General features: G+C 44.0%; 2 protein-coding genes across 2 annotated transcripts in view; one reads left to right on the top strand and one right to left on the bottom strand.

Moving 5' to 3' along the window:
* Nucleotides 1-23,256, top strand: part of SCEL (sciellin) — a 732,032-nt gene that overhangs the window by 74,227 nt on the left and 634,549 nt on the right. The window lies entirely within an intron of this gene.
* Nucleotides 335-2,033, bottom strand: KCTD12 (potassium channel tetramerization domain containing 12). Its single transcript, XM_006735838.3, has one exon. It carries the CDS (start codon nucleotides 1,770-1,772, stop codon nucleotides 792-794), a length of 981 nt encoding a protein of 326 aa, XP_006735901.2. The 5' UTR covers nucleotides 1,773-2,033; the 3' UTR covers nucleotides 335-791.

Here is a 23,256-nt window from a genome sequence, read left to right on the forward strand (position 1 = left end):
AGGAAGGGCGGCCATGTCGACCAGTCGAACTAAGCGCAACGCGCGCTGGAGCCAAGGAGAAAGGATGCCTCCTAACGCAGGAGAGTGACTTTCTACAAGTTTAAGCCACAGGCGAAGACCTTTCGTTGTGCACGGAAGAGATACGATCCTTCATTGTGCCAGCACTAGATTCTTTTCCTACTTCTACCTATAACTTGTCAAAACTTTATTCATTTTGTAGTCACTGACCTGCCTACACGGGATCCTAATTCCAGGTCCAGAGTCTTCCATCCAGCCCTCTAAAACTCTACCTTTAAAGAGGGCCAAAAGGTTACGTAATGACCTTTTAAAACACTAACTATTCCCAGTGTTCTCAATTCTGATCTCTTAAGCCGCGAATGAGTCAAAAGGGCTTGGGATTTCAATCTTCTACACACTGGACAGGGTCCAATCAGGTTCTGAACAATTCTGCCATCCCCAGGTACTTGGTGACTTTGTGGTCACACTGCCCCCATTAGATCCAGACTGAAGGACAATCCAGGGGAGGGGTGGTTTGAGTCAGGGGGCAGAGGAAGCACTGGAGGGGGCTCTCTCGGTTAGCGGGGTCCAAAGAAGACGAAGAAGCCGAGAGGATTTGCGGCTGCAGGTTCTCAAGTGGGGGCGGGGGGGCGGTGAGTGGGCCTGGCCCAGCTACTAAAGGTGGGAGACAGGGGAATGGAAAGGCGTGGGATAGGAGGGGAGATCTATAATCCTCTCCTCGGCAGGAAGGAGGGGGGATGGGAGAGCTGGAGCCGCGAGGGGGTCTGGGGAGCTCACTCCCTGCAGAAGACGTACTCCGTGTAGCTGGTCCAGATCTTGTCCTCGCTCTGGTCGGTGCTGCTGGCGAAGGCGCAGGTGCCGGTGGAACTGCACGCCACCATGTGGAAGCCCGACTCGGACAGCTTGTCGAAGGCCTGCTCCAGGAAGTTGAACTTGAGGTAATAGCGCGAAGTGTAGCGCTCGGGAGGCCGGTCCGGGTCCCGGCTCTCATTCAGGGTGTCGCCGAACACCTCCTTGGCCAGCGACGTCTTGCCGCACACGGTGATGCGTGCCACTCGCCGGAACTTGGCGTCCGCCTGCGCGTCCCGCCCGATAGTGTAGGAGCCGCGGTAGCCGATGGTGATGTAGCCCGAGCGCCGGCTGCCGTCCAACGACTGGGACGGCGTGAGCAGCGGGCCCGCCGCACCCCCGGACGGGCTGCGGCTAGCCAGCTCCAGCGTGGGCGACGGCGCCCCGGCCGACGAGCCCTCTTGCTGCTCGGGCTCCGCGTAGCCGAGCGGCAGCAGCTCGTCGCCCAGCGAGCCCTCCTTCTGCACCCCGCGCCGCGAGTGCGGCGGCGGCCCGGGGCCGGGCTGCTGGGGCGCCCCGAGGCGGCGCACGAGCTCGGGCAGCTCGAAGTACTCGGCCTCGCGCTGCAGCCGGCTGCGCTCGGGGAAATAGTCGGGCAGCACGAGCTGCAAGTCCCGCAGGTAATCCAGGATGTAGCGGAAGAGGAAGCCGTCTCGGTCCAGAAAGAAGCGGCCTTTGCTGTCCCGGGCCAGCTCCTGCGGCTGCTGCTGCGTGAACATGCGCCAGAGCAGCGAGTCGGGCACCGACACCACCGTGCAGCGCCGGGTCACATACACCTGCCCCCCCACGTTCAGCTCCACGATATCGGGGAAGAGCGGCGGCTCCGCCGAGGAGGACGACGAGCCGCTGCCACCCCCGCCGCCGCCCCCGTTGGGTAATCCACGTGTGCTGTCCGCCAGAGCCATGGCAAAGAGGTGGCCGGTCTGGGGTGGTGGCAGGGAGCGGGGCCGCGCGCCGAAGCCGCCGCCGCCTTTCCCGGACGCTGGCTCAGCCCTGCGCTCCGGCCGCCGCCGCCGCCGCCGCGAGCCGCGCAGAGTCCCCGAGAACCCCGGTGCGCTCGGCCCGCCTCACCCGCGCACTCCAGGCGAGTGCCGGGTCTCGGCCCGCGCGCGGCTTAAGTAGAGCCGCCCGCTCCGGCGCCGCGGCGCGCTGGAGGCGGGGGCGGCTGCGGAGCGGCGGAGCCCTGCTCCCCCGGGCGGGCGGGCGGGGGAGGGGGGGGACGGCGGAGCGGGGAATCGATTTGCATCCTAAACGCTGACGCCGCGCCCGGCTGCTGACTCCACCCCGGCTCGCGCGCGTCGGGGGCGACCCGACTCCCCAGTCGCCCCACCTCCACCTCGCCGGGCCCGCGCTCGAACCCTTCCCGCTCCCGCCCAACTTTCTTCCCCTCCAAGATGGACAGAGCCTGGGACGGGCCGCTTCGGAAGACGAGCTTCCTTCGGAGGGGTTGTCACGGCGCCCTCTCCCCTCCTAACCCCGCCTGGAAGGAGGACGTAAACTTTTCGGTTCCTCCTGCCCGGGCAGCAGCAAAGTGCGCGGCCGCCTCGGCCCGGTCGCCTCCGGAACTGGTCGCTTTAAACACTGGGGCTGTGGCGCTGCCCTGGTCGGTTGTGGTGTTGCTGAAAGTCCTCAAGAGCCGCCAACAATCTGGAGGGAGGAAGGGGCCGCCCCAGTCCGGAGGCGACCAGATACTGTTGACGTTAACGACTAGCCTCGAAAAAGCCCGAGAAACAAAAAACTCACCTCACTCTTCAGCCATACAACTGTCACCGATAGTTGCTTTTCTGGGTGAAGAGGCAAACTCATTGGTTGAGAGACCTCAAGGTAGGAGGAAATGAGCTGCAGTGGCCACGGGAGAACTTGGGTGCGCTCAAGGAGTGACTCGGTGGCGCGTTCCCCTGAGGGTGGAGGCCAGCCTGTCGGGCGAGTAGGGAGGCCGAAGTAACCGCTCCGCCTCCTGGGCCCTTTCAGCCTTCGCTGAATCTCGCCGCAAAACAAGGAGGTTTTGCGGATCTAACGTAATTTGGAAAAACCACCTTTCAGCCCCTGCGTGTTTCTCCTCCCAAAGGTCCTGGTGCGCCTGCTCTCTCGTGCACCGCGGTCCTTCCAGGCCGTCCTCTGTCTCAGGGCCTTTGTACTGGGGAAGGCCCTCTCTAGATCCCACCTGTGTTGTAACTCCTCCGTCCACATTTGCATTCACGGGGCACGCGGCAGCCCGGAGCACTCCTTCTCCCGCACCGCCCCAAGCCTTCCCTGGCTTCCCAGGCCGAGGAGCCCTCTGGATTGCTCCCTCCACGTGCCAGCCTAACCAGGCCCAACACATTCTGAAATTTCATATTTGTGGTGATTATCTGACCCTGACTTCGGAAAGTAAAATATAGCGCTACTGAGCACTACAGAACGAGGACAGAAGAGAGGGCGGTGAAGGATGTTAAGAAATCACCGCGTCAATGACTACGTGTTGTGCACCTCTATTTGCCAGCGCCAGCTCGTGAAGAATGCAAGGTTGAATCGGATCCAGAGCGCTTTCCGTGTAGCCCAGTAGGCAAAGGGTCAGAAGTCTGAGCGGTTGTCAGATCAGTTTGAAGTACAGACCATCAGTCAGGATAAATCAGGGGAGATCTTTGTTCTCGGTAATAATGTTTACCCTTGTTGTAACTACCCAATGAGCTTTACAGTCTTCTCATGGGTGTCATTTTTACTTTGAAATGTTTATGTCTGCTGAAACAATTATCTCATTCATGTCAGAGTGCTGAAATATGATCAAGCCCCAAACCAGCTCACTTAATTGCAAGTACAGACTTTGGTACTGAATATATTTGACCGCTCTTGTTTTGGTTGTTCTTTGGGATAAATAATAGGTGACACACAAAGTTCCAAGTTCCAATGTTGAATTTCTAGATGGTTTTGCTACTATTTGGCATATCAGTGTCACGAGACTGACAAAACCAGTCTCTTTTCTATAAACCCCAGAAAAGCCTTCTTTCTGTACATATTTTTATATCATTACTTTGTTCATTGTACCAGCAGATCCTTTCAGTTCTGCCTTTAAAATACTTCCAGACTATTAACAAGTTCTTCCCATCCCTCGCCCACTACCCGGGACCAAGCCACCCATCATCTCTTACCTGGATTATTGCATTACTGTCTGCTAACTACATCCCCCTTTGTCCCCTACAATATTTTATCACCAGAACAAAAGGAGGAATCCTATTATAACCTAAATCAGATCATGTCTCTGTGCTCAAAGCCTCCCAGTGGCTTCCCATTTCACAAAAGAATAAAAAACAAACTCCTTTCATTGGCCTATAAGACTCTACAGGATTGGAGCTGCCCCCCTAGCACCTCTCCACCCTTCTGCTGCCACTCACCCAGCACTTTGCTGGCTTTAGCCACTTTAGCCTCCCCACTGTTTGCTCAGGACCTTTGCACTTCCTATCCCCTTTGCTAAAAGGCTTACCCTCCCCCACCTTATCTTCCTCACCTTCTTCAGGTGCCACCCTCCTCACCTTCTTCAAAACTCTGCAGCAAGACCTTGATCACTTTATTTAATATAGCACAGCCCCACCCAAGCAGCTTCCCCTTCTGTTTTTTGTTTCCCCGCATTAGAATGCAAACTCCCAAGAGTTCAGGGAGTTTGCTTGATTCATTAGCACATACCCAGTGCCTAGAATAGGAGTGGCATATAATAGGCATATTCAATAAGTATCTGTTGCTCACTTGCTCATTTGACCAATATACATTAAGTGCCTTCTACTGTGTTCCAGGCAGTGTGTTAAAAAATAATCTCCGCCTTCTTGGAGCTTACAGTGTTGTAAGGAAGAGAGATAATAAGTATAGAGATAGGTAAGTCCCCTTTAGGGAGAGATAAATGCCATGAAGTAAATAGAATTGTGAAATGAGATAGAGGGACTGAGAGTGGAGATACTACTTTGTATAGACTGGCCGGGAGGACCTCTCCATGAAAGTGACATTTGAGCTGAATGACAAGAAAGAGAGAACCATGGGAAGTCCTGGAGGAAGAGCATTCCAGGCAGAGGGCAAAGCAAGTTAAAGGCATCTAAGTAAGGAATGAGCTTGGTACATTTCACAGTATAAGTTTATCTGTGGTTATCATCGGCTTGTATCTTGTGAATCTTCAAAGTACCCTTGAAGAGATCAGTATAAGCTCAAATGTGAGAGATACTGCATGCCTGCACACCAGCAGCATACTACCTTCAGTCTCTGCCAGCTGACATAACCCGTTCATCCACCACAAGCTAGTCCTACTGCAGGAAGCCATTGGTATTTCCTTATAGAAGTCTAGGTTGTGCATGAGGGGCATAATAATGAATGACACAGGTGATCTGAGACTGGAGAAATACTTTTCTGGCCAATTTGGTATGTTCTATTTCTTGTCTGTTGGTTAGTATTGTGAAATTCAAGAGGAAGTGTAATTGGGGAACTTTAGTACTGGGACTTAAGGGCCTGCGTGTTTATAAGCGAAGGGAGGACCATAACTCTGGCTTGCATATGTTAAATATACTTAAGGTAAGGGAGGGGTTGGGAAATCGCCAGCTCTGTGTCTAGTCTCAATCCAGTTTCTGGTGACGGGTAGATGGATGGTCATTGTTCCTTTGCAAGTGACTCTTTGGACTTTCCTAAATAAGAGACAGTGCTCTGTCCTTTTGTCCTGAAGTGTTAAGGTATGGGAAACATCTCTGACCTACATTCTCATCTGATTTGTATCTCCCTCCCACCTACCACCTTCTCTTCCAGTCAACTTCCCACCCCACTGCGCCCCCCATGCACTTTGCAAATGTTCTGCACACTAAAGATTTGAGCAAAGAAATGAGGATGGTTATGAGAAATATAAAGTTAGAAGGGGAGGAAGAGCTGGGTGAAATGAAGTGAGCACCTCGGAGGACTGAATGAATTTAACATAAACGATCAGTAAGCTGTAAAACACCATTCAAATGTCAGAATCCCGATTTTCCACCGCCTGTCAGAGTGCCTGACAAGCCTTCGCAATAAATACTGACGGAGTAAATGAATGGCAAAAACACTGAAATGAATGCTCTGAGGAAAGGGGAGAAGAGACAGAATCAGAAATTACCCCAAACAAATGTTTCGTTCATTTATCATCCTCCCAATGTGTGTGAATCCCTTCTGTACACAGCCTTTAAAATTCATTGACTTGTTGCTTTTCAGAAAAAGAAAAGAATTGGATGCTGAACTTGAAGTAAAGCAGGGAATAAAAGAGTCTTAATAAAGATCCACTAAAATATACGCCAATATCTAATCCTTAAAAAAGAGAGAGAAAATGTTAAATGAGGGACATGGCCAAAGTCTAGGACATGGCCTAGAAAATGAAGGAAATCCCAACATCACTATGATGTGACTTTTATAGTTAATAGAACCAAACACAGGGAAAAAAAATAATAATGTTGGAAATTTTTTAATTTTTAATTTCCATATCCTTATAAACAGTGTCTGAGACTTTTCCCAGAAACAAGTAATAATTAATGTAACAGCAGGCTCCGTATAGCACTCACTATGTGCTGACCCTGTTAGATCCATCCATGCATTAGCACATTTCATCTATGAGGCTAGTACTATAACTACCCAATTTTTAGAAGATCATATGAGCGGGCACCTGGGTGGCTCAGTTGGTTAAGCGACTGCCTTCGGCTCAGGTCATGGTCCCGGAGTCCTGGGATCGAGTCCCACATCGGGCTCCCGGCTCAGCGGGGAGCCTGCTTCTCCCTCTGACCCTCTCCCCTCTCATGCTGTTTTTCTCTCTCTCTCTCTCTCTCAAATAAATAAATAAATAAAAATCTTTAAAAAAAAAAAATCATATGAGCAAATGAGTGGTGGAGCTGGGATTTGAACCGAGGCAATCTATCTTCAGAATTGATGCTTTTTTTTTTTTTAAGATTTTATTTATCCATTTGAGAGAGAGAGAATGAGAGAGAGAGCATGAGAGGGGGAGGGTCAGAGGGAGAAGCAGACGCCCCACTGAGCAGGGAGCCCCAAAGCAGGACTCGATTCCGGGACTCCAGGATCATGACCTGAGCCGAAGGCACATGCTTAACCAACTGAGCCACCCAGGCGCCCCAGAATTGATGCTTTTAAATGCTGTCTTTTCTAGCTTCTCACTTCTACAAAAGCTTTACATATATGAAGGAAATCGGTTCTATTATTTTCCCCACTTTACTGATGAGGTACCCAAGGCAAAGAGAGGTTAGCTAACTTGACCAACATAATGCAGCTGTTTATCCCTGCCACGGGCAGAAATGGTGCTCTAGTGTCCCTGTACTTGTGAGCTCCTGGACTGGTAACCGAAAACTCAAAATAGCTGCTGTGAAAGAACTAGGATTAGGAAAGAGTGAAGTCCTTGGCTCTCACTTCTGCCTTCTATGGATAGCATAGTCTTGCCTCCAGGAGGCATCTCCAAGGACATATTTGAGCCCACAGACAGAATAGACCCACTATTGTCCTACTCTTCGCCCAACCCAGTCCTACACGTGATAAATAAGATTTCATTCCTGGCCTTCTAAAATACCATAAAGGTTTGTAAAGCACCAGCTCCTTAGTATGTTTACTCTGATCTCATTACTCTAGACAAGGATAAAGTGAATTGGTGAAAAGTGCTGAGATCCAGGCTCCCACATTCCAAAGCAAGCAGTATCCGCTGGTCTTCTGGGCCTTGTGGAATTGAACAAATGGATTCTACTGGTGGCTTTACATATCAAGCTGAGCACAGAAGTAACTGGACCTCACACACACGGGTGATTCTGGGATTTCTCACCAAGGCTAATTATTACATCACTGGTGTTTCCTAAGAACTTGAAGGCCTTGGTTTCAGACTGTGGGACTTCACCCGGAGGTTAACGATGAATGAGTTACCACATTCTATTCCAGTGCCCCACTGTTTTGAGGGCTTTCGTATTGTCAGCTTCACCTGATTATCACCACCGGGTCGGCAAGTGTCATTCAACAGTGTCCCAAATGCGGAAGGAAGCTCAGAAAGGTTAGATGACTTCCACTGCCCCCAGGCGGCAACAGAATGCAAACGGTGCCTCTCAGGGAGCTGGATGCAGGGCAGGGATGCCGACAGAGGCTTCGTGCGTGACTCGGCATTCAGTGCTCTTCCAGCTTTTCAGCAGCCCTGTCAAATCTACTCAATTTCATGCTCCACATGAGGATTGTCACTCAAAATAATCACCTTGGAGAGTATATGCTTATTTGGGAAATGTCAGAATCGCTCACCATTTTTGGCATATCTGTTAGGGATTTTCTTCAGAGCCAGTTTACACAAGAACATCATTGCGTTACTGTATACTATGCCAAATTTGGGGTCGATCTCTTTACAAGGCTATAAAGCAAGGCACCTCACTGCAGGACAGATCCACGTGTCTGAGAATAAATTAGGACAAAACCAGTTTTCACGAGCGTGAATCCAAGGTGACGATTATCAGGTATTCACCTTTTGACACTGGGCTTTAAGGATCTCATCCCCGGAGTTCTCTATATGCTGAATAGTATTGAGGTTAGGTTTTGCAGAAAGAAGAAGGGCTGATTCAACCGCAGAGATTTTAATATGTGGTTCCAGAAAGTCTGCATTTTTCACTGTGAGGTTTGGACAAGAAGCCAAGCCACTGGCTAGACTGTAATGGGCGACTTCTTATATAATTGTAAGATCATTTGTTTGATATAATTAAGTGAGGGGAGGGACCTTTCCCTAATTTGCTTTCCAGTTACTGCGGAAATATGCATGATATTTCACAGTAAGGAAATGGCCTCAAACTCTGCAAAACTTTAAATTGATATTGCCCATTATGATTTATGTTTAGAAAATAAGTTTCTTTTCCTCAAGTATATGAAAAATCATACACTTTGGAGTTGGATGAACCTGTACGCTTCTCCTGGCTTTGTTATTTAAAGTGTAGGATTTGGGGCAAAATTATTTAAATACTGTGAACTTCAGCTCTTTACCTTAAAATAGAGCAAAAATGCTGGACTCTTGTGAGATTAAATATGATAGAAAGCACTGCATTTCACAGTGTCTGGCACACAGTGGGCACGTCATAAACATCAGTTGCTGCTGCCACTTCCTGTTCCTGCCTCCATCCCGCTTCTATAATCCCAACAGTTCCTGGCTAAATGTGCTCACCTCGAGAGTTTTATTACTTTGTCTCTTGGCTGACCTCTCTAGTAGTATTAGTAGTGTCTAAAATGGGCAAGGTAAATGGCATTTCATCTGCCGTTCCCTCTTCTTCCCAGAAGTCAGTCTACCTTTCCAACATAAATTTGCTCTCTGGTTCAAGGATTTAGTCAAAATCTAGGCAGTTTGGAAGTCTCAGTTTCAGGGCTTGTCATCCTAGACTTTGCAACTCAGGTGAACAATTAATAAAATAGCTTAGTTTTATTCCGAACTAGAAGTTCAGCCACTGGCAACACCTGGGAGGAAGAGTCTAGGTAGCGGTGGGCAGAGGTAAGGTGGCATAAAGGGAGTCTAAGGAAACTCCAGGTGTCCTGAAAATCCAAAGACGGTGACTTCCTCTCTGTGCCCAACCCAGGAGCCTAAGCCCAGAAGGGATGAAGAACCAGGCCTAAAGAGGGCAGGGCAGCAAGAGTACCAATTCAAATGGCACCTATGGTGTTTCCCTGCAGCGCCCATGGTATGGCGGACCCACAAGAGGCAAAACACGTGTGTACCCTGTCAAGGAAACAGAAGTTTTACATCGATTGTAGCAGACATTACTGGAAGAGATATCAACAATGTAACAGAAGTTACACTGCATTCTCTACATTGCATTCAACATCCCTTTAAATATTTATAAAGTGCCTACTATGTGCCTGATCTTGTTGGAAGCCACAGTAGCTCCAGAGGTCAATGGCCCATGAGAATCTGCACAATATCAGAAAGACTGGCCACCAGGGGGGCCATTGGGAGTTTCATGTGTCACACAGGAACATTATAGAGAGGGAAGATACCTTCCTGTGTCAGTCAGGGTGCTCCAAAAGAAAAGAACCAATAGGATGGATATCTAGATCTATGTATCTATATCTAAATATCTATCATTCGAAAGATAAAGAAAACGATTGATTTTAATGAATTAGCTCACATGATTATGAGGGCTGGTAAGCCCAAAATTTTTGTAGAGCCGGCAGCCTGGAGTCCCAAGCCTTGAGATGGAATTCCTTCTTCTTTGGGAAACCTCAGTGTTTGGTTCTTTTGACCTTCCATCGATTGGATGAGGCCCATCTACATTATGGAAGATAATCTCCTTTACTTAAAACCGAATAATTGTACATGTTAATCACATCTTCAAAACACCTTTGCAGCAACGCTGGACCAGCGTTTGACTCAACAACTGGACACCATAGGCTAGCCAAGTTGACACAAAAAATGAACCACCACACCTTCCAAATAGTGTCATAGTACGTGAAACTGAGCTTCTTTTGAAGAAAGATGGCTGTCCATCAGCAAGAAGCCACAGCTTCATAAGCTATAAAGAACTGAAACTACAGGCATGTTAGTGAAAGAGCATCTGCAACTACAAGTTTAGCCCCCTTAGTCACTTGTTCTTATGATCAGGTGCTCTTCAGACAGACTTGTGGAGTCCAAGCTGTTTGTGAAGAGATGAGCCCCAGTGGTCTCACCGTCGGCTGTGTAGCTTAGGGGCAGGAGGAAACCCTCTACTGCATTTACAGGCCATAAACCCAGGTGAAGAATGTGTGTGGATACATTGCACTGTATCTAAATGCTCATTTCTTAATGAAGATATTCTTTATTATTAATTCCTCTATTATGTATCATTTATTTATGACTCTGTTAAGGAGGCATAACGAGATCACAGGGGAAGAAAGCATTTCATAACTAATATGACAATGCCCAGTCCCCTCCAAAAATCACTTTTCACACCCACCTGTGTACCTTTCTATGTCTTCAGTCTCTAGGCTGTATATGAACAGAGTGGTGAAGGATTGACCTTTTCTACCCATGAATGAGAGACAAACAATGTTGTTCAGCCTTCCAAGGAGAGAGAAAAGATAGTTCCCAGAAAGTAAAGACTAGAAACTTGACCTCCTCCTCTAAAAAATTCCAGAATGGATTATTAAATAGATTGTTCATGGACTTTTTAGAGAGAGAACTGACCTCTGGAAACAATAACAGCTCACTTTCACTAAGTCATCTCTAACAAAACACTTTTCCTTCTTGGGCTGCATTGCTAATCTCATGCAATGTAGTAATACTGTATCACAGTATACTATATTTTTACAAGATATTTGACAGCTCAATCATAATATCTTTTTGGACAATTTAGGGAGAGAGGCTGGATTTTAATATCAATTACATGGGCCCATTGTTGGTAACACAGGTCTATTCAAGATTGATGATGAATGGAACAATGTCAAACTGAAGAGAAAGGAGTGGAAACAAGGTTCTGTTTTAGCTGTTTTCTACTCAACTTTTATCAGCAAATTAAATGAATATGTGAGAATCATGTTAACAAAATTTATAGATGACGCATATCTTGCTGGGCTTACTAATCCAACAAATACGGAATTAACATTCAAAATCATCCACATAGGCTTCAGTAACAAAAAGAAACAAGAGAGAAAGTAATAGGGATCAATGTATATCATACAGTTGCTTAAGATGCAGCTTAGCAGAAGTTCATGTGAAAAATTATCTGGGACTGCATCAATTGCAAGTTCAAGAAACCAATAAGAAATAAATAAATAAAACCTTAAAAAAAAAAAAAGAAGCCAATAAGATGGAATATCTGTAACACACACACAGAGACACACCAAATACAATAGCTTTTAAAAGTTGGAAAGGACTCTAGAAATTATTCAAATCAAATCCCTCATTTTCCAGAGAAAAGCTGAACGTGCAATCAGAGAAACACAATAACTGATAGGAAAACCGGTATTTATGTCTTACTGTAGACATCACAATCGAGTTGTTTTTCTTGTCTTGATTTGCATTTCCCTGATGACTAGTGATGTTGAGCACCTTTCATATACCTTTTCATTGGCCATCTGGATGTCTTCTTTGGAAAAATATTCAATTCTTTGGCGCACTTTTTAGTCGAGTTACTTGTTTTCTTGCTATTAGGGTACAGAAGTTTCTTACGTGTTTTGGATATTAAGCCCATATCAGATATATGATTTGCAAATATTTTCACCCATTCCATAGGTTGCCTTTTCATTTTGTTGATTGTTCCCTTTTCTGTGCAGAAGCTTTTTAGTTTGATATAGTCCCACCTGTCTATTTTTTCTTATATTATCTAAATATCCATTGATGGATGAATAGATAAAGAAATGGCATATATATAAAATGAAATGAAATGAAACATTACTCAGCCTTAGAAAAAGAAGGAAATCATGCCATTGGGACATGGATGAGCCTGGAGGACATTATGCTAAGTGAAATAAGCTAGACACAAAAGGACAAATACTACATGACATCACTTACATAGTCAAACTCATAGAAACGGAGCAGAATAGTGGTTCCTAGGGGCTGGGAGTAGGGAGGAACAGAGAGGTATTAGTCAAAGGGCACAATGTTCGGTTATACAAGATGAATAAGTCCTCAGAGATCTATGGTACTGTATAGTGCCTATAGTTAACAATACCATGTCATGTACTCAAAATTTTGCTAAGAGTGTAGGTCTGATGTTGTGTTATCACAAATAATAATAACAATAAATAAAGAAAAAGTTATTTCCATTGGCAAAGGTTATTCCAAAGAGTGTAAGCAAGATTTTGAGGAATCCAAAAACAATAGAACGGCAAGACTTTTTTTAGTTTAGCCGAGAATATAGTAGAATCGCCTAGAAGGGAGTACTATTCGAGGCAGCATGGCAGTGGTAGTCTTCCCAATACCAAACAGCAAAACTAGGTTCTACAGGTAGAAGTTAAAACGGAAAAGTTTGGGTTTAGCTCATGAAAACCTTTTGAACAACTGAAACCACCCATTGATGGGAAATCCCACTTCAACAAGAACTGTGTTCCCATTCCTGCGATAGATCCAAGCTGTAGGCCCACTGAAGACAAGTGACATAAAAGGGATTCATAATTTGGGTTAAGAAGCTGCACTAAATGATATACTTCCTTTCTATTTATTTATTTATTTTTTTTAAGATTTATTTATTTGACACAGAGAGAGAGAGAGCACAAGTAGGCAGAGCGGCAGGCAGAGGGAGAGAGAGAAGCAGGCTTCCCGCCGAGCAGGGAGCCCGATGCGGGGCTCGATCCCAGGACCCCGAGATTGTGACCTGAGCCGAAGGCAGATGCTTAACCAACTGAGCCACCCAGGCGCCCCTCCCTTTCTATTTCTAAGATTCTATAATTTCAGAGAACTGCCTCACCAACTTCTTATGCAAAAGTAAACAGGTTTTTTTTTTCTAATCTCCTCTCCCATTTTCAGGGATCAAACCGTGATTTAACACCTCTAATTTTAGAGAACTTACAATCATAATCAATAGCTAATATGTCTTATACATTCCCCATGTGCCACGATACATGGCAAACAGTAGACCAATGATGCCTTAAATGTCCGCATACCCAGTGATTACCAGATTTGAAAAAAAAAAAAAAAGGCAGAATTTTCTTCTTGTTGTTAAATCTTTGACTAAATGTGAGGCAATACTCTCATTATTATCAAATATTTCCAAAGTGTTTTATAATCATTTTTATTCATTTACTTAAATAAATCCAACCATACAAGTATAACAAGTGAACATTTACTAATAAATCTACTTTTATAAGTACATTACAGTGGAAGTAAAAACCTATTAAATAATATGGTGCCAATCCACATAATTTAAATCATTTTATTGCACAAATTGATATTTTAATTATATTGGTTTCTCACCTGTTCATTCTACTAAAATCTTTTTTTTTTTAAGATTTTATTTATTTGATAGAGATAGAGAGAGGGAGAGCACAAGCAAGTGGAGTGGCAAGCAGAGGGAGAAGGAGAAGCAGGCTCCCTGCTGAGGAAGGAGCCCGATGTGGGGCTCTATCCCAGGACCCTGGTATCATGACCTGAGCCGAAGGCAGCTGCTTAACTGACTGAGCCACCCAGGCTCCCCTCATTCTACTAAAATATTGTATTATTGAGCCCTTTATGCTGGACAAAAACTGAGGCAATCATTATGTATTTGGCAAAATCCATAGAATTATACAACGCAGAGTAAATCCTAATGTAAAATATGGACTTCAGTTTAAACTAATGTATCCATCAGGGCACCTGGGTGGCTCAGTCATTAGGCGTCTGCCTTCAGCTCAGGTCATGATCCCAGGGTCCTGGGATCAAGCCCTGCATCGGGCTCCACGCTCCGCGGGAAGCCTGCTTCTCCCTCTCCCACTCCCTCTGCTTGTGTTCCCTCTCTTGCTGTGTCTCTCTCTCAAATAAATAAAATCTTAAAAATAAATAAATAAATAAACTAATGTATCCATCGATTGTCACATCAATTGTAACAAATACACTACACCAAAGGAAAACACAGAAGAAACCTCAGAGGTGGGGAGTATATGGGAACTCTTTGTACTTTCTATTCATTTTTTCTGTAAACCTAAAACTGCTCTAAGAAATGAAGTCCGGTAATTAAAAAAAAAAAAAAATTGAAGCAGGTAGGGGCCCCTGGGTGGCTCAGTTGGTTGAGCCTCTGCCTTCGGCTCAGGTCATGATCCTGGAGTCCCAGGGTCAAGCCCCACATCGGGCTCCCCACTCAGTGGGGAGTCTGCTTCTCCCTCTGATCCTCCCCCTTCTCATGCCCTCTCTCTCTCTCTCAAATAAATAAATAAAATCTTTAAAAAGTAAAATAAAAAATTGAAGCAGTTAAACTTTCATCAGCCCTTTGATTATTTACGCTTAAGCCATGCCCCCAAAGGGTCTATCACTCTACATTTATCACTGTTTGCAAATATCTCAGCCATAGAAATATAGAGATACTAAAGATAGAAAGAAGCAGCTTTCATTTATCTCAGGAATTGTCCCAATGTGTGACGTCATCACAATCTGGAAGCTTAGCTTTCATCTACCCAATTTAACACAGGACCAGGTGTTTTTAATATATCCCAAGGAGAGTGGGAGAGTTCTTCCATGAATTTTATACATATTTGGACTATCCAATCCCTTTTCCTGATAGAATCTCCATCATCCTTCCAATTCTTCTAGCCCTCTAGTTAGACGTTCTATCAGCCCATCCCAATCTGCCCCAAGTATCCGTGCTGTTTGGACAGTGGAAGAAGCAGGTCTCCAGGCATTGCGTTTCTACCACGTGTAAGGCCCTGCGCTGTGTTCTGAGGATACAGCTGTGTGCAAGGCAAGCAGCCTTCTAACCTCAGCAGAGAAGGCAAACATTACATGAATTTTACAATAAATAAACAACCCTCTGTTTATCACATTCACAGTGTCCATGCAAGAAATATTGATTGAGGGCGCCTGGGTGGCTCAGTTGGTTGAGCGACTGCCTTCGGCTCAGGTCATGATCCTGGAGTCCCAGGATCGAGTCCCGCATCGGGCTCCCTGCTCGGCAGGGAGCCTGCTTCTCCCTCTGACCCTCCCCCCTCTCATGTGCTCTCTGTCTCTAATAAATAAATAAAATCTTTAAAAAAAAAAAAAAAGAAATATTGATTGAATGAATGAATGAATTCAACTGATTAAGAACCTGGATTCAGTTTAACGTTTCCTTTCTACCTACTACCTACGAAACGTTTTTCTAAGAAAAAATAATAGCATAGACAGAATAACGTATGCATATCCAAACCGCTTAAACTGAAGATGTTTAAAACATTGGTATAGGGCGCCTGGGTGGCTCAGATGGTTAAGCGTCTGCCTTCGGCTCAGGTCATGATCTCAGGGTCCTGGGATCGAGTCCCGCATCGGGCTCCCTGCTCCTTGGAAGCCTGCTTCTCCCTCTGCCTTTCTCTCTCGCTCTGTCTCTCATGAATAAAAAAAAAAAAAAAATCTTTAAAATAAAAAAAATAAAAATAAAAAAAAAATAAAACATTGGTATAATCACTTAGTTGATGCCCTAAGTTTCAAGTAAGCCTTTTTTTTTTTTTTTAATTTAAGAGGAATATTTTTCCCTAGTTAGCAGCTTCAAGTGACCAGATGATTATCCTGCCTGTTTTCTCAGAGCACCCCAGGAAGACTGACTATGTGTATTAGGTATTTAAATGTTCTGATCAAACCTTCAGATGTTCTTTTCAGAGGAGTAGCAAGGGAACCGTCTGTCTGTTCTATCAGCAGGATAAGGCAATAGCCACGCACCCTGTACAAGAACATCAAAAGGCTTATGTGTTTGTTTGGTTTTCTGCCAGCTACTTTCAGCTACTCAGGTGAGGCTCGGAGTTGGACGTACCCAGGGAGGGAGTGGACGCATCCAAGTGGTGCAAGGAAGGAAATGGGGACGTGAGTGGGGCCTTCTCAAAATAGCACTTAAAGACATGGGATTACACTTCACTATTCTTTTCTCCTCAAAGGAGGAGTTCAGGGAGCCAATAGAGCATATAATGGGGTTTCTAACCAAGAGAGAATAATGGAAAGATCATTTCCCACCTCTTGCTTTTGCTGTCTCTCAGTGTGTCTCTAGCCTCCTTTATTAGCATGACACGCCTGGATCCTGCCGCTTCGGGTCTACCGGAAGAACAGCCTTTTCGGCTTCCCCTGGATTAATCAATATTCCTTTCACTTCAATTCTCTTTCAACCTTCAAAAGTAACCTTTGTGGGTGACTTGTACTCTTGCTGGTGTGAAAGGGGCTGAATTGCTGGATTTGCTCATCATGTTATTTCTACTTCTGTCTGTGGAAACCCTAAAATCCTATCTCCAAAGTTAGAACAAAAAGGTACTTATTCCTCTAATCAAAATAGTTCCTTGAGAGGGAAACAAGACTCAAGAGATACGAGTAAAACAAAAACCACTGTCGATTATATTTCCAATGACCCAATTACAATGAGATGTGCTGGTAACCCAGAGGAAGGCAAGCACCTGTCCCAGGTGTCCCGCCCAACACTCCCACATCAATCTCTTTGGCCCAAACTCAGTCATGTGGCCACATCCTGCCTGCAGGACTACCAGGCGATGGACAGCACAGCCACCGACAAGTTCAAGAGCACATCTATCCAGACAGTGGAACATTTTTGTCCACTTAGTCTCAAGGCATGTGAAAGTCACCAAAGGATCCTTCTATTCATATTTGTCATCCTGCTCAAATGAAAGAGGATCCCAGGAGCTGTCATTATGCCAATTCTCTGCTTACGAATCTGACTCTCCTTCTCTTCCTTGCCAGCCCCACTTCACCCTAAACTTCAAGCCTTCACAACATAGAGGCCAGTCCATTTTATTTTTGTATCTGAAATACATAAGCTTGCTCAATAAAAGTTTGCACAAATGAGTCAGTGAGTGGATGGGTGAATCTGAGGGAAGACATGAAGAAATACGTTCCAAGTATCTAATTTACCCAATTGGCTTATTTTGTTGTTTTTTTTTTAATCACAATTTATTTAGCTTTTAATTTTTTCCCACCTCAAATTTTATCCATTGGGAAGGGAAATTTTTAAAATTTTAAGATTTAGAATTGCTGAATTTTCAATCCGATGCCTTGATAAAACCTTTTCTCAAAAAGGTCCAGTGGACATATATAGGAGGGTGGTTTATGTCCTCTTTATCTTCAAAAATGTTTACGATGTGCTTATCCACAAACACTGGGTGGGAGAAATTCCTCCAGAAAAGCTAAACAAACAGGGATCCTATCAACTACTTATCATCTATCTCAAGATATTTAGCATGAGACTATAAACAGATTCCTTACATTTTCCTCCTTCACAGATACAGATCAATAATAAGGCCTTTGGGTGATTTGTAATATATAACTAATAACTTCAAGTTTTGTGTTTTTTATTATCTCACATGTAAAATTGTTTAGATATTATAATATAACACCTTTCTGGGGAGGAATCATGGGCATGTCAACTGTCTTTTTAATGAGATTATAACTCCAGGGACGCCTGGGTGGCTCAGTCGTTAAGCATCTGCCTTCGGCTCAGGTCATGATCCCAGGATCCTGGGATGGAGTCCCAGATTGGGCTCCTTGCTCAACGGGAAGCCTGCTTCTCCCTCTCCCTCTGCTGCTCCCCCTGCTTGTGCTCTCTCTCTCTCTCTGACAAATAAATAAATTAAAATCTTTTAAAAAAAATGAGATTATAACCCCATAGCTTCCTTTCATTAATATGAATTAATAGCAACTAGAAGTATTGATAGTCTAGTTTTCTGAGATGCGGTATGGGGTGATACTGCAGAAAGCAGGGATAAGCTTCACTTTCTACAAAATGTTGAATGCTTGGCCAACCACTTTCAAAATACTGTATTGTTACACTGATGAGTAAATATGCAAGGTGAAGTTTTAGCTTGTGTTTAAATAGCGGTCAGGAAACAAAGGACTCAGTTGGTTTTGCATCTATCTTGCTTTTGAGCCTGAAGATACGTATGTGATGGAGGAAGAGTAGCACCTAGTGGTGCAAAGTATCAGCTGCACCCACCAAGTAGCTGACTGGAAGTGTTGCACAAAGTAGTTCAGCCACATTTTAGAAAAATGTATTTTGTATTTCAGGCATTTTAAATGCTGGCATCTTCGATTCCTCAGATGGGTGTTTATCATGTCAATTACAGATCTGAGTCAACTTTATATGCTTGAATATTTCCAGATAAAATGTAGAGATGATCAATATATCCAAGAATTTAGAAAAAGATACTGTACCTACAAGACTCAGTCGGTTAGGTGTCAGACACTTCATCTTGGCTCAATTCTTGATCTCAGGATTGTGAGTTCAGGTCCCATGTTGGGCATGGAGTTTACTTTGAAAAAATAAAAAAAAAAAGACCCTAAACTTTCCAAACATTTCACAGGTACCTAAAGTATGTATGGTAAAAGGTGCAGGTTAAAATAGTATATTTCTTAGATGACCTCAGATTTTATTTAACAATTATCTAAGTCTACTAGTACATTTGAGCAAAAGAATATTGCTTTCTTAATCAATGAGTTAGTATTTCACTGAGATTATTTGAAGAACTTGAAAGTACATTTTTTTTTTAAGATTTATTTCTTTATTTGAGAGAAAGAGCAGGGAGAGGGGCAGGAGGAGAGGGTCCTCAAGCAGACTCCCCACGGTGCTCAATCCCAGGACCCTGAGATCATGACCTGAGCCGAAATCAAGAGTCAGACATTTAACCGACTAAGCCACCCAGGTGCCCCGAAAGTACATTTAAATAGCTATTCTGAAATTCTCTGTTCTTTCAGTGGTGGATAAGCATAACAGTATTTTACACCCTTTGGACATACAATAAATTAATAATTGAGGATTAAAAACTTGTATAATGGAAATTAATTTTAATTATATAGCTTAGAGTTAGGTTGACATTGACAGAGATAAGGAGAAAACGTTGGTAAAATTATGAATAATCATTTGTGTATACCTTTATTCCTAAATTAAATATAAATTCAACTCAAATTTTATTCCCTAGTGGGGTATAATCATAAGAGTACATCATTTGTCCATGAGACCCTTATAGGAAAAGACAGAATCGTGAAATTCAAATTGCACTTACATAAACATTTTGTTTTGATTCCCCAGGCTTCTTCTAGTAGCAGACACCCCACCCACCCCCACACACACACACACACTCTCTCTCTCACACACTCAGGCCAATCATCATATCCCATTGGCCTTTGGAATTATTCCAAGGTTGTCCATTCAAAGTGTAGCTTCCAGCAGAGATATCTTCAACCAAAGCTGGAAGGGAAGTCCCTTCTTTCCCCTTAGCTGGGCAACTGTAAGGGCAATGCTCCAGCCACAAGAAGCTTCTTGCAGCAGAAAATGAAGTCAAATAACAAGACAAATAGCCCTTAAGGCATGAGTCTCTCGTTCTGGTTGCTGAGGTCTCTGGCTCCTGTTTTAAGTTCCTGTTTCTCTTCCCCAGTTTCTCTTCCCATAAATCTCTTTGAGACAAAATCTACTTTGAGATATGTTTCTGCAACCTGAAGAGAACTGACTCATACTGCATTTCTAAAATAAGGTGTAGCTCTGCTCATGCTACCACCCTAGTCAGAAAATCTCCATTGCTCTCCATTGCTTGAAAAATAATCTCCAAGCACTTCTGGCTTTGTGATTTGTCTCTAATCTACCTTTCCAGCCTCATCTCATTCAATCTAGTGAAACTGAATTATTCCTTATTTCTTCAAAACACCTATGATTTATGCTTATTCACTCTGCCCCAGGAAAATCATTTTCTATCTCCAGACACCCCAGTTTCCACCTTCTGAATTTGTATCCACTTTTAAGATCAACCACAAATTACTCATCTTCTATAAACCCTTCCTCGTTACTCCATGAATCAGTTAAGGTGAGGGTCCACTGCCTATAAATGAAAATCTAAAATTATAATGGTTTAAAGAAGTGAGAAATTTAATTCTTGCTCACTTTGTAAAAGGAGCCTGGAGGTAGGCATTCCTGGGCTGTTACAGCGACAGCATGGACATCAATGTAATAGTGTTCTATGTGTTCTATGCTACATAACAAACTAGCACTAACTCAACAGCTTGAAACAACACACTTTTATTATCTCACAGTGTCTGTGAGTGAAGAGTCTGACTTTGGCTTAACTGGGTGGCCTCATAAGGCTGAAATCAAGGTGTCAGCTGGGCTGCATTGTCATCAGGAGACTAGGGGGACAATCCACTTCTAAGCTCCCTCAGAATTCAATTGTTGGCAGAGTTCATTTCTTTGTGGCTGGAACCTTTATGGAGTATTACTTTTTCAAGACCAGCAACTGAAAAAAAAGAGTCTCTGCTGCTTGGAATCTCTGAATTCAGGGAAGGCATAGGCCCTCTTTTAAAGATTCCCCTGATTAGGGCAAGTCTACCCAGAATAATCTCCCTTCTGATGAACTCGAAGTCAACTGATTAGGGACCTTAATTACATCTACAAAATCTTTCACCCTTGCCATATAATGAAGTGTCACTGTGGGAGTGATAGCCCATCTCCTTTGCCATGTCCCACTGATTAGAAAAAGCAGGTCACGGGTTTCATCCTAACCCAGTGGGAGGGGATTCTATAAGGGCATGACTCATCAGGGGCTACTTAGTATTGTCCACACAAGCAGGGACCTGGGTCCTCAAGTTTTCTGCTCTACCCTATCACTAGCTTCCATCCTCAAGTTCCCCTCATGACGGAAGAAGGTGCTAAAGCTCTACCCATCATGTCCTCCTAACACACTACAGAGATGAGGAAAGAAAGAGTATTCCTCCTACCTGAGTCAGTTGCCGGTAAGCAGAAGTCCCACATGTTCACTTAAATATCTTTAGCCTCGGCTGCTGGCAATAAGAAGAGCATTATCTGTAAAGGAGTTATTAAGAAGCAATAAAACGGACTTAAAGTCAGCCTGCTTTTTATTGTTACCATCTACCAGCAAGTCTAAACAATCCAGTGATAGAATACTCCTTCCCAAAAAACATTTTGTTGGTGGTCTAAATTCTAAACAATTGGTGTGATTATGGTTGAGTTTTAAATAATATACATGGGGTGCCTGGGTGGCTCAGTCGGTTACATGTCTGCCTTCAGCTCAGGTCATGATCTCAGGGTCCTGGGATAGAGCCCCACCTCTGGGTGGCTCCCTGCTTAGCGGGGAGTCTGCTTCTGCCCCTCCACCCTCATGCTCTCTCTCTCTCTCTCTCAAATAAATAAAATCTTGAAAAAAAATAATATATGTGCAAGTTTCAAATTAACAGTTTTATTACTTATCCTCCACTGAGTATTCTACTTGGAAATTAATTCAAAGAACTCCCCACTTACCTCCCCTCACATGAGAACTGGTCTATTTCAAGAGTACATTCATATGCTTTAGAATCTTCCAACTCCCGGGACACCTGGGTGGCTCAGTCGGTTGAGCCTCTCTGCCTTCAGCTCAGGTCATGATCTCAGAGTCCTGGGATCGAGTCCCCGTATCGGGCTCCCTGCTCAGTGGGAATCCTGCTTCTCCCTCTCCTCCCGACCTGTGCTCTCTGTCACTCTGTCTCTCTCTCTCAAATAAATAATTAAAATCTTAAAAAAAGAAAAAAAAAAAGACTCTTCCAACTCCCCTCCAGGCAGTTTGTGCCTTCAGCTCCAGTGGAACGACACATCCCTCCATTGAAACGGCAGATTCCAAGTAAACAATGATAGTACAGGAAAGAAATAGAAATGGAATTACTTCAATTCTTTCATTCTATGTAACTGCTCAGAGTTGTTATTTTGTGTTTAAATTTAAAACACAAAGAGAGAGTGCAAACTGAGAGGTGTACTGTTTTTGTTTGGTGACTGCAAATTTTAACTTATGTATGAAATATTTCACTTCATGGTGATGATTTAAAATTAAAGTGTTTTTTTTTTTCACGTAGGCTCTACGCCCAACGTGGGGCTCGAACCCGCGGGTCCGAGATAGAGTGGCATGCTTCACCCACTGAGCCAGCCAGGCACCCCTTTCTTCTTTTTTAATTGTTAGTTATTTCTAAACTAAAGAACAAATTCAAAAAATGAAACATCACGTCAGTGGTCAATTTAGTAGGTGCTTAATTTTTGCAGATGTTTTGGTTTTATTAAATTTTGTTTAACTTTTATTAACTTTATTAGTTACTATAATGTCATCCATGACTATGACAATTATGCAGATTAATGGGTTTTTTTCTATTTCATTATTCCTGACATATCTATGGAGCTCAATGACCTTGACCTATCTTTCTAGAAAATAAGTATAATGACTAACTACAGAACTGAAGTAGCATGCTTTGCTGAACCCAGTTTTGAGATGGAGAGATCTCAACTTCCTATACTTCTGAGCTGAAAAGAGAAAAGAACCTCACCCTGCTTTATCCTCTCAGGTGCCCCAAGGCCGGTATCAACATCAGGCTGTGGTTCTGGACTGAATAATCTGGCCATGAGTGCACCATCTCCCCCCACACAGGTGAGCTTTCCTAGGTGTGAGTCAAAATCAAGCCATTATTCACTCAGTGATAAATTAGGTGAGTGAGGAAGAGAAATTGAAAAAATTTCTTGAATGTGGGAAATAAATTTTGTTATTTTTAATGGACAGGAAGATTGCTATGGTTTAAAGAACTTGACTTTTTTCTTTTTTTTTTCTTTTGCCTGTGCTCAACATTAGTTTGGAGGCATTCAGGCTCGACCTTTTATCGATGTGCAAGTACTCCATCGATTCCGCTGAGACGTTTGAAGGACGAATTCTCACCTTCTTTGGAAGAAGCAGGCTGTTAACCAGGGGCAAGGGGCGGGGGCCACACAAAAACCCCATCCTGGAAATTCTTTTCTCTCGAAGTACACAGGTTGGAACTGT

Source organism: Leptonychotes weddellii, chromosome 3 (genome assembly GCF_054177405.1).
Source record: "Leptonychotes weddellii isolate Sample4059 chromosome 3, ASM5417740v2, whole genome shotgun sequence".
NCBI classification, from domain to species: Eukaryota; Metazoa; Chordata; class Mammalia; order Carnivora; family Phocidae; genus Leptonychotes; species Leptonychotes weddellii.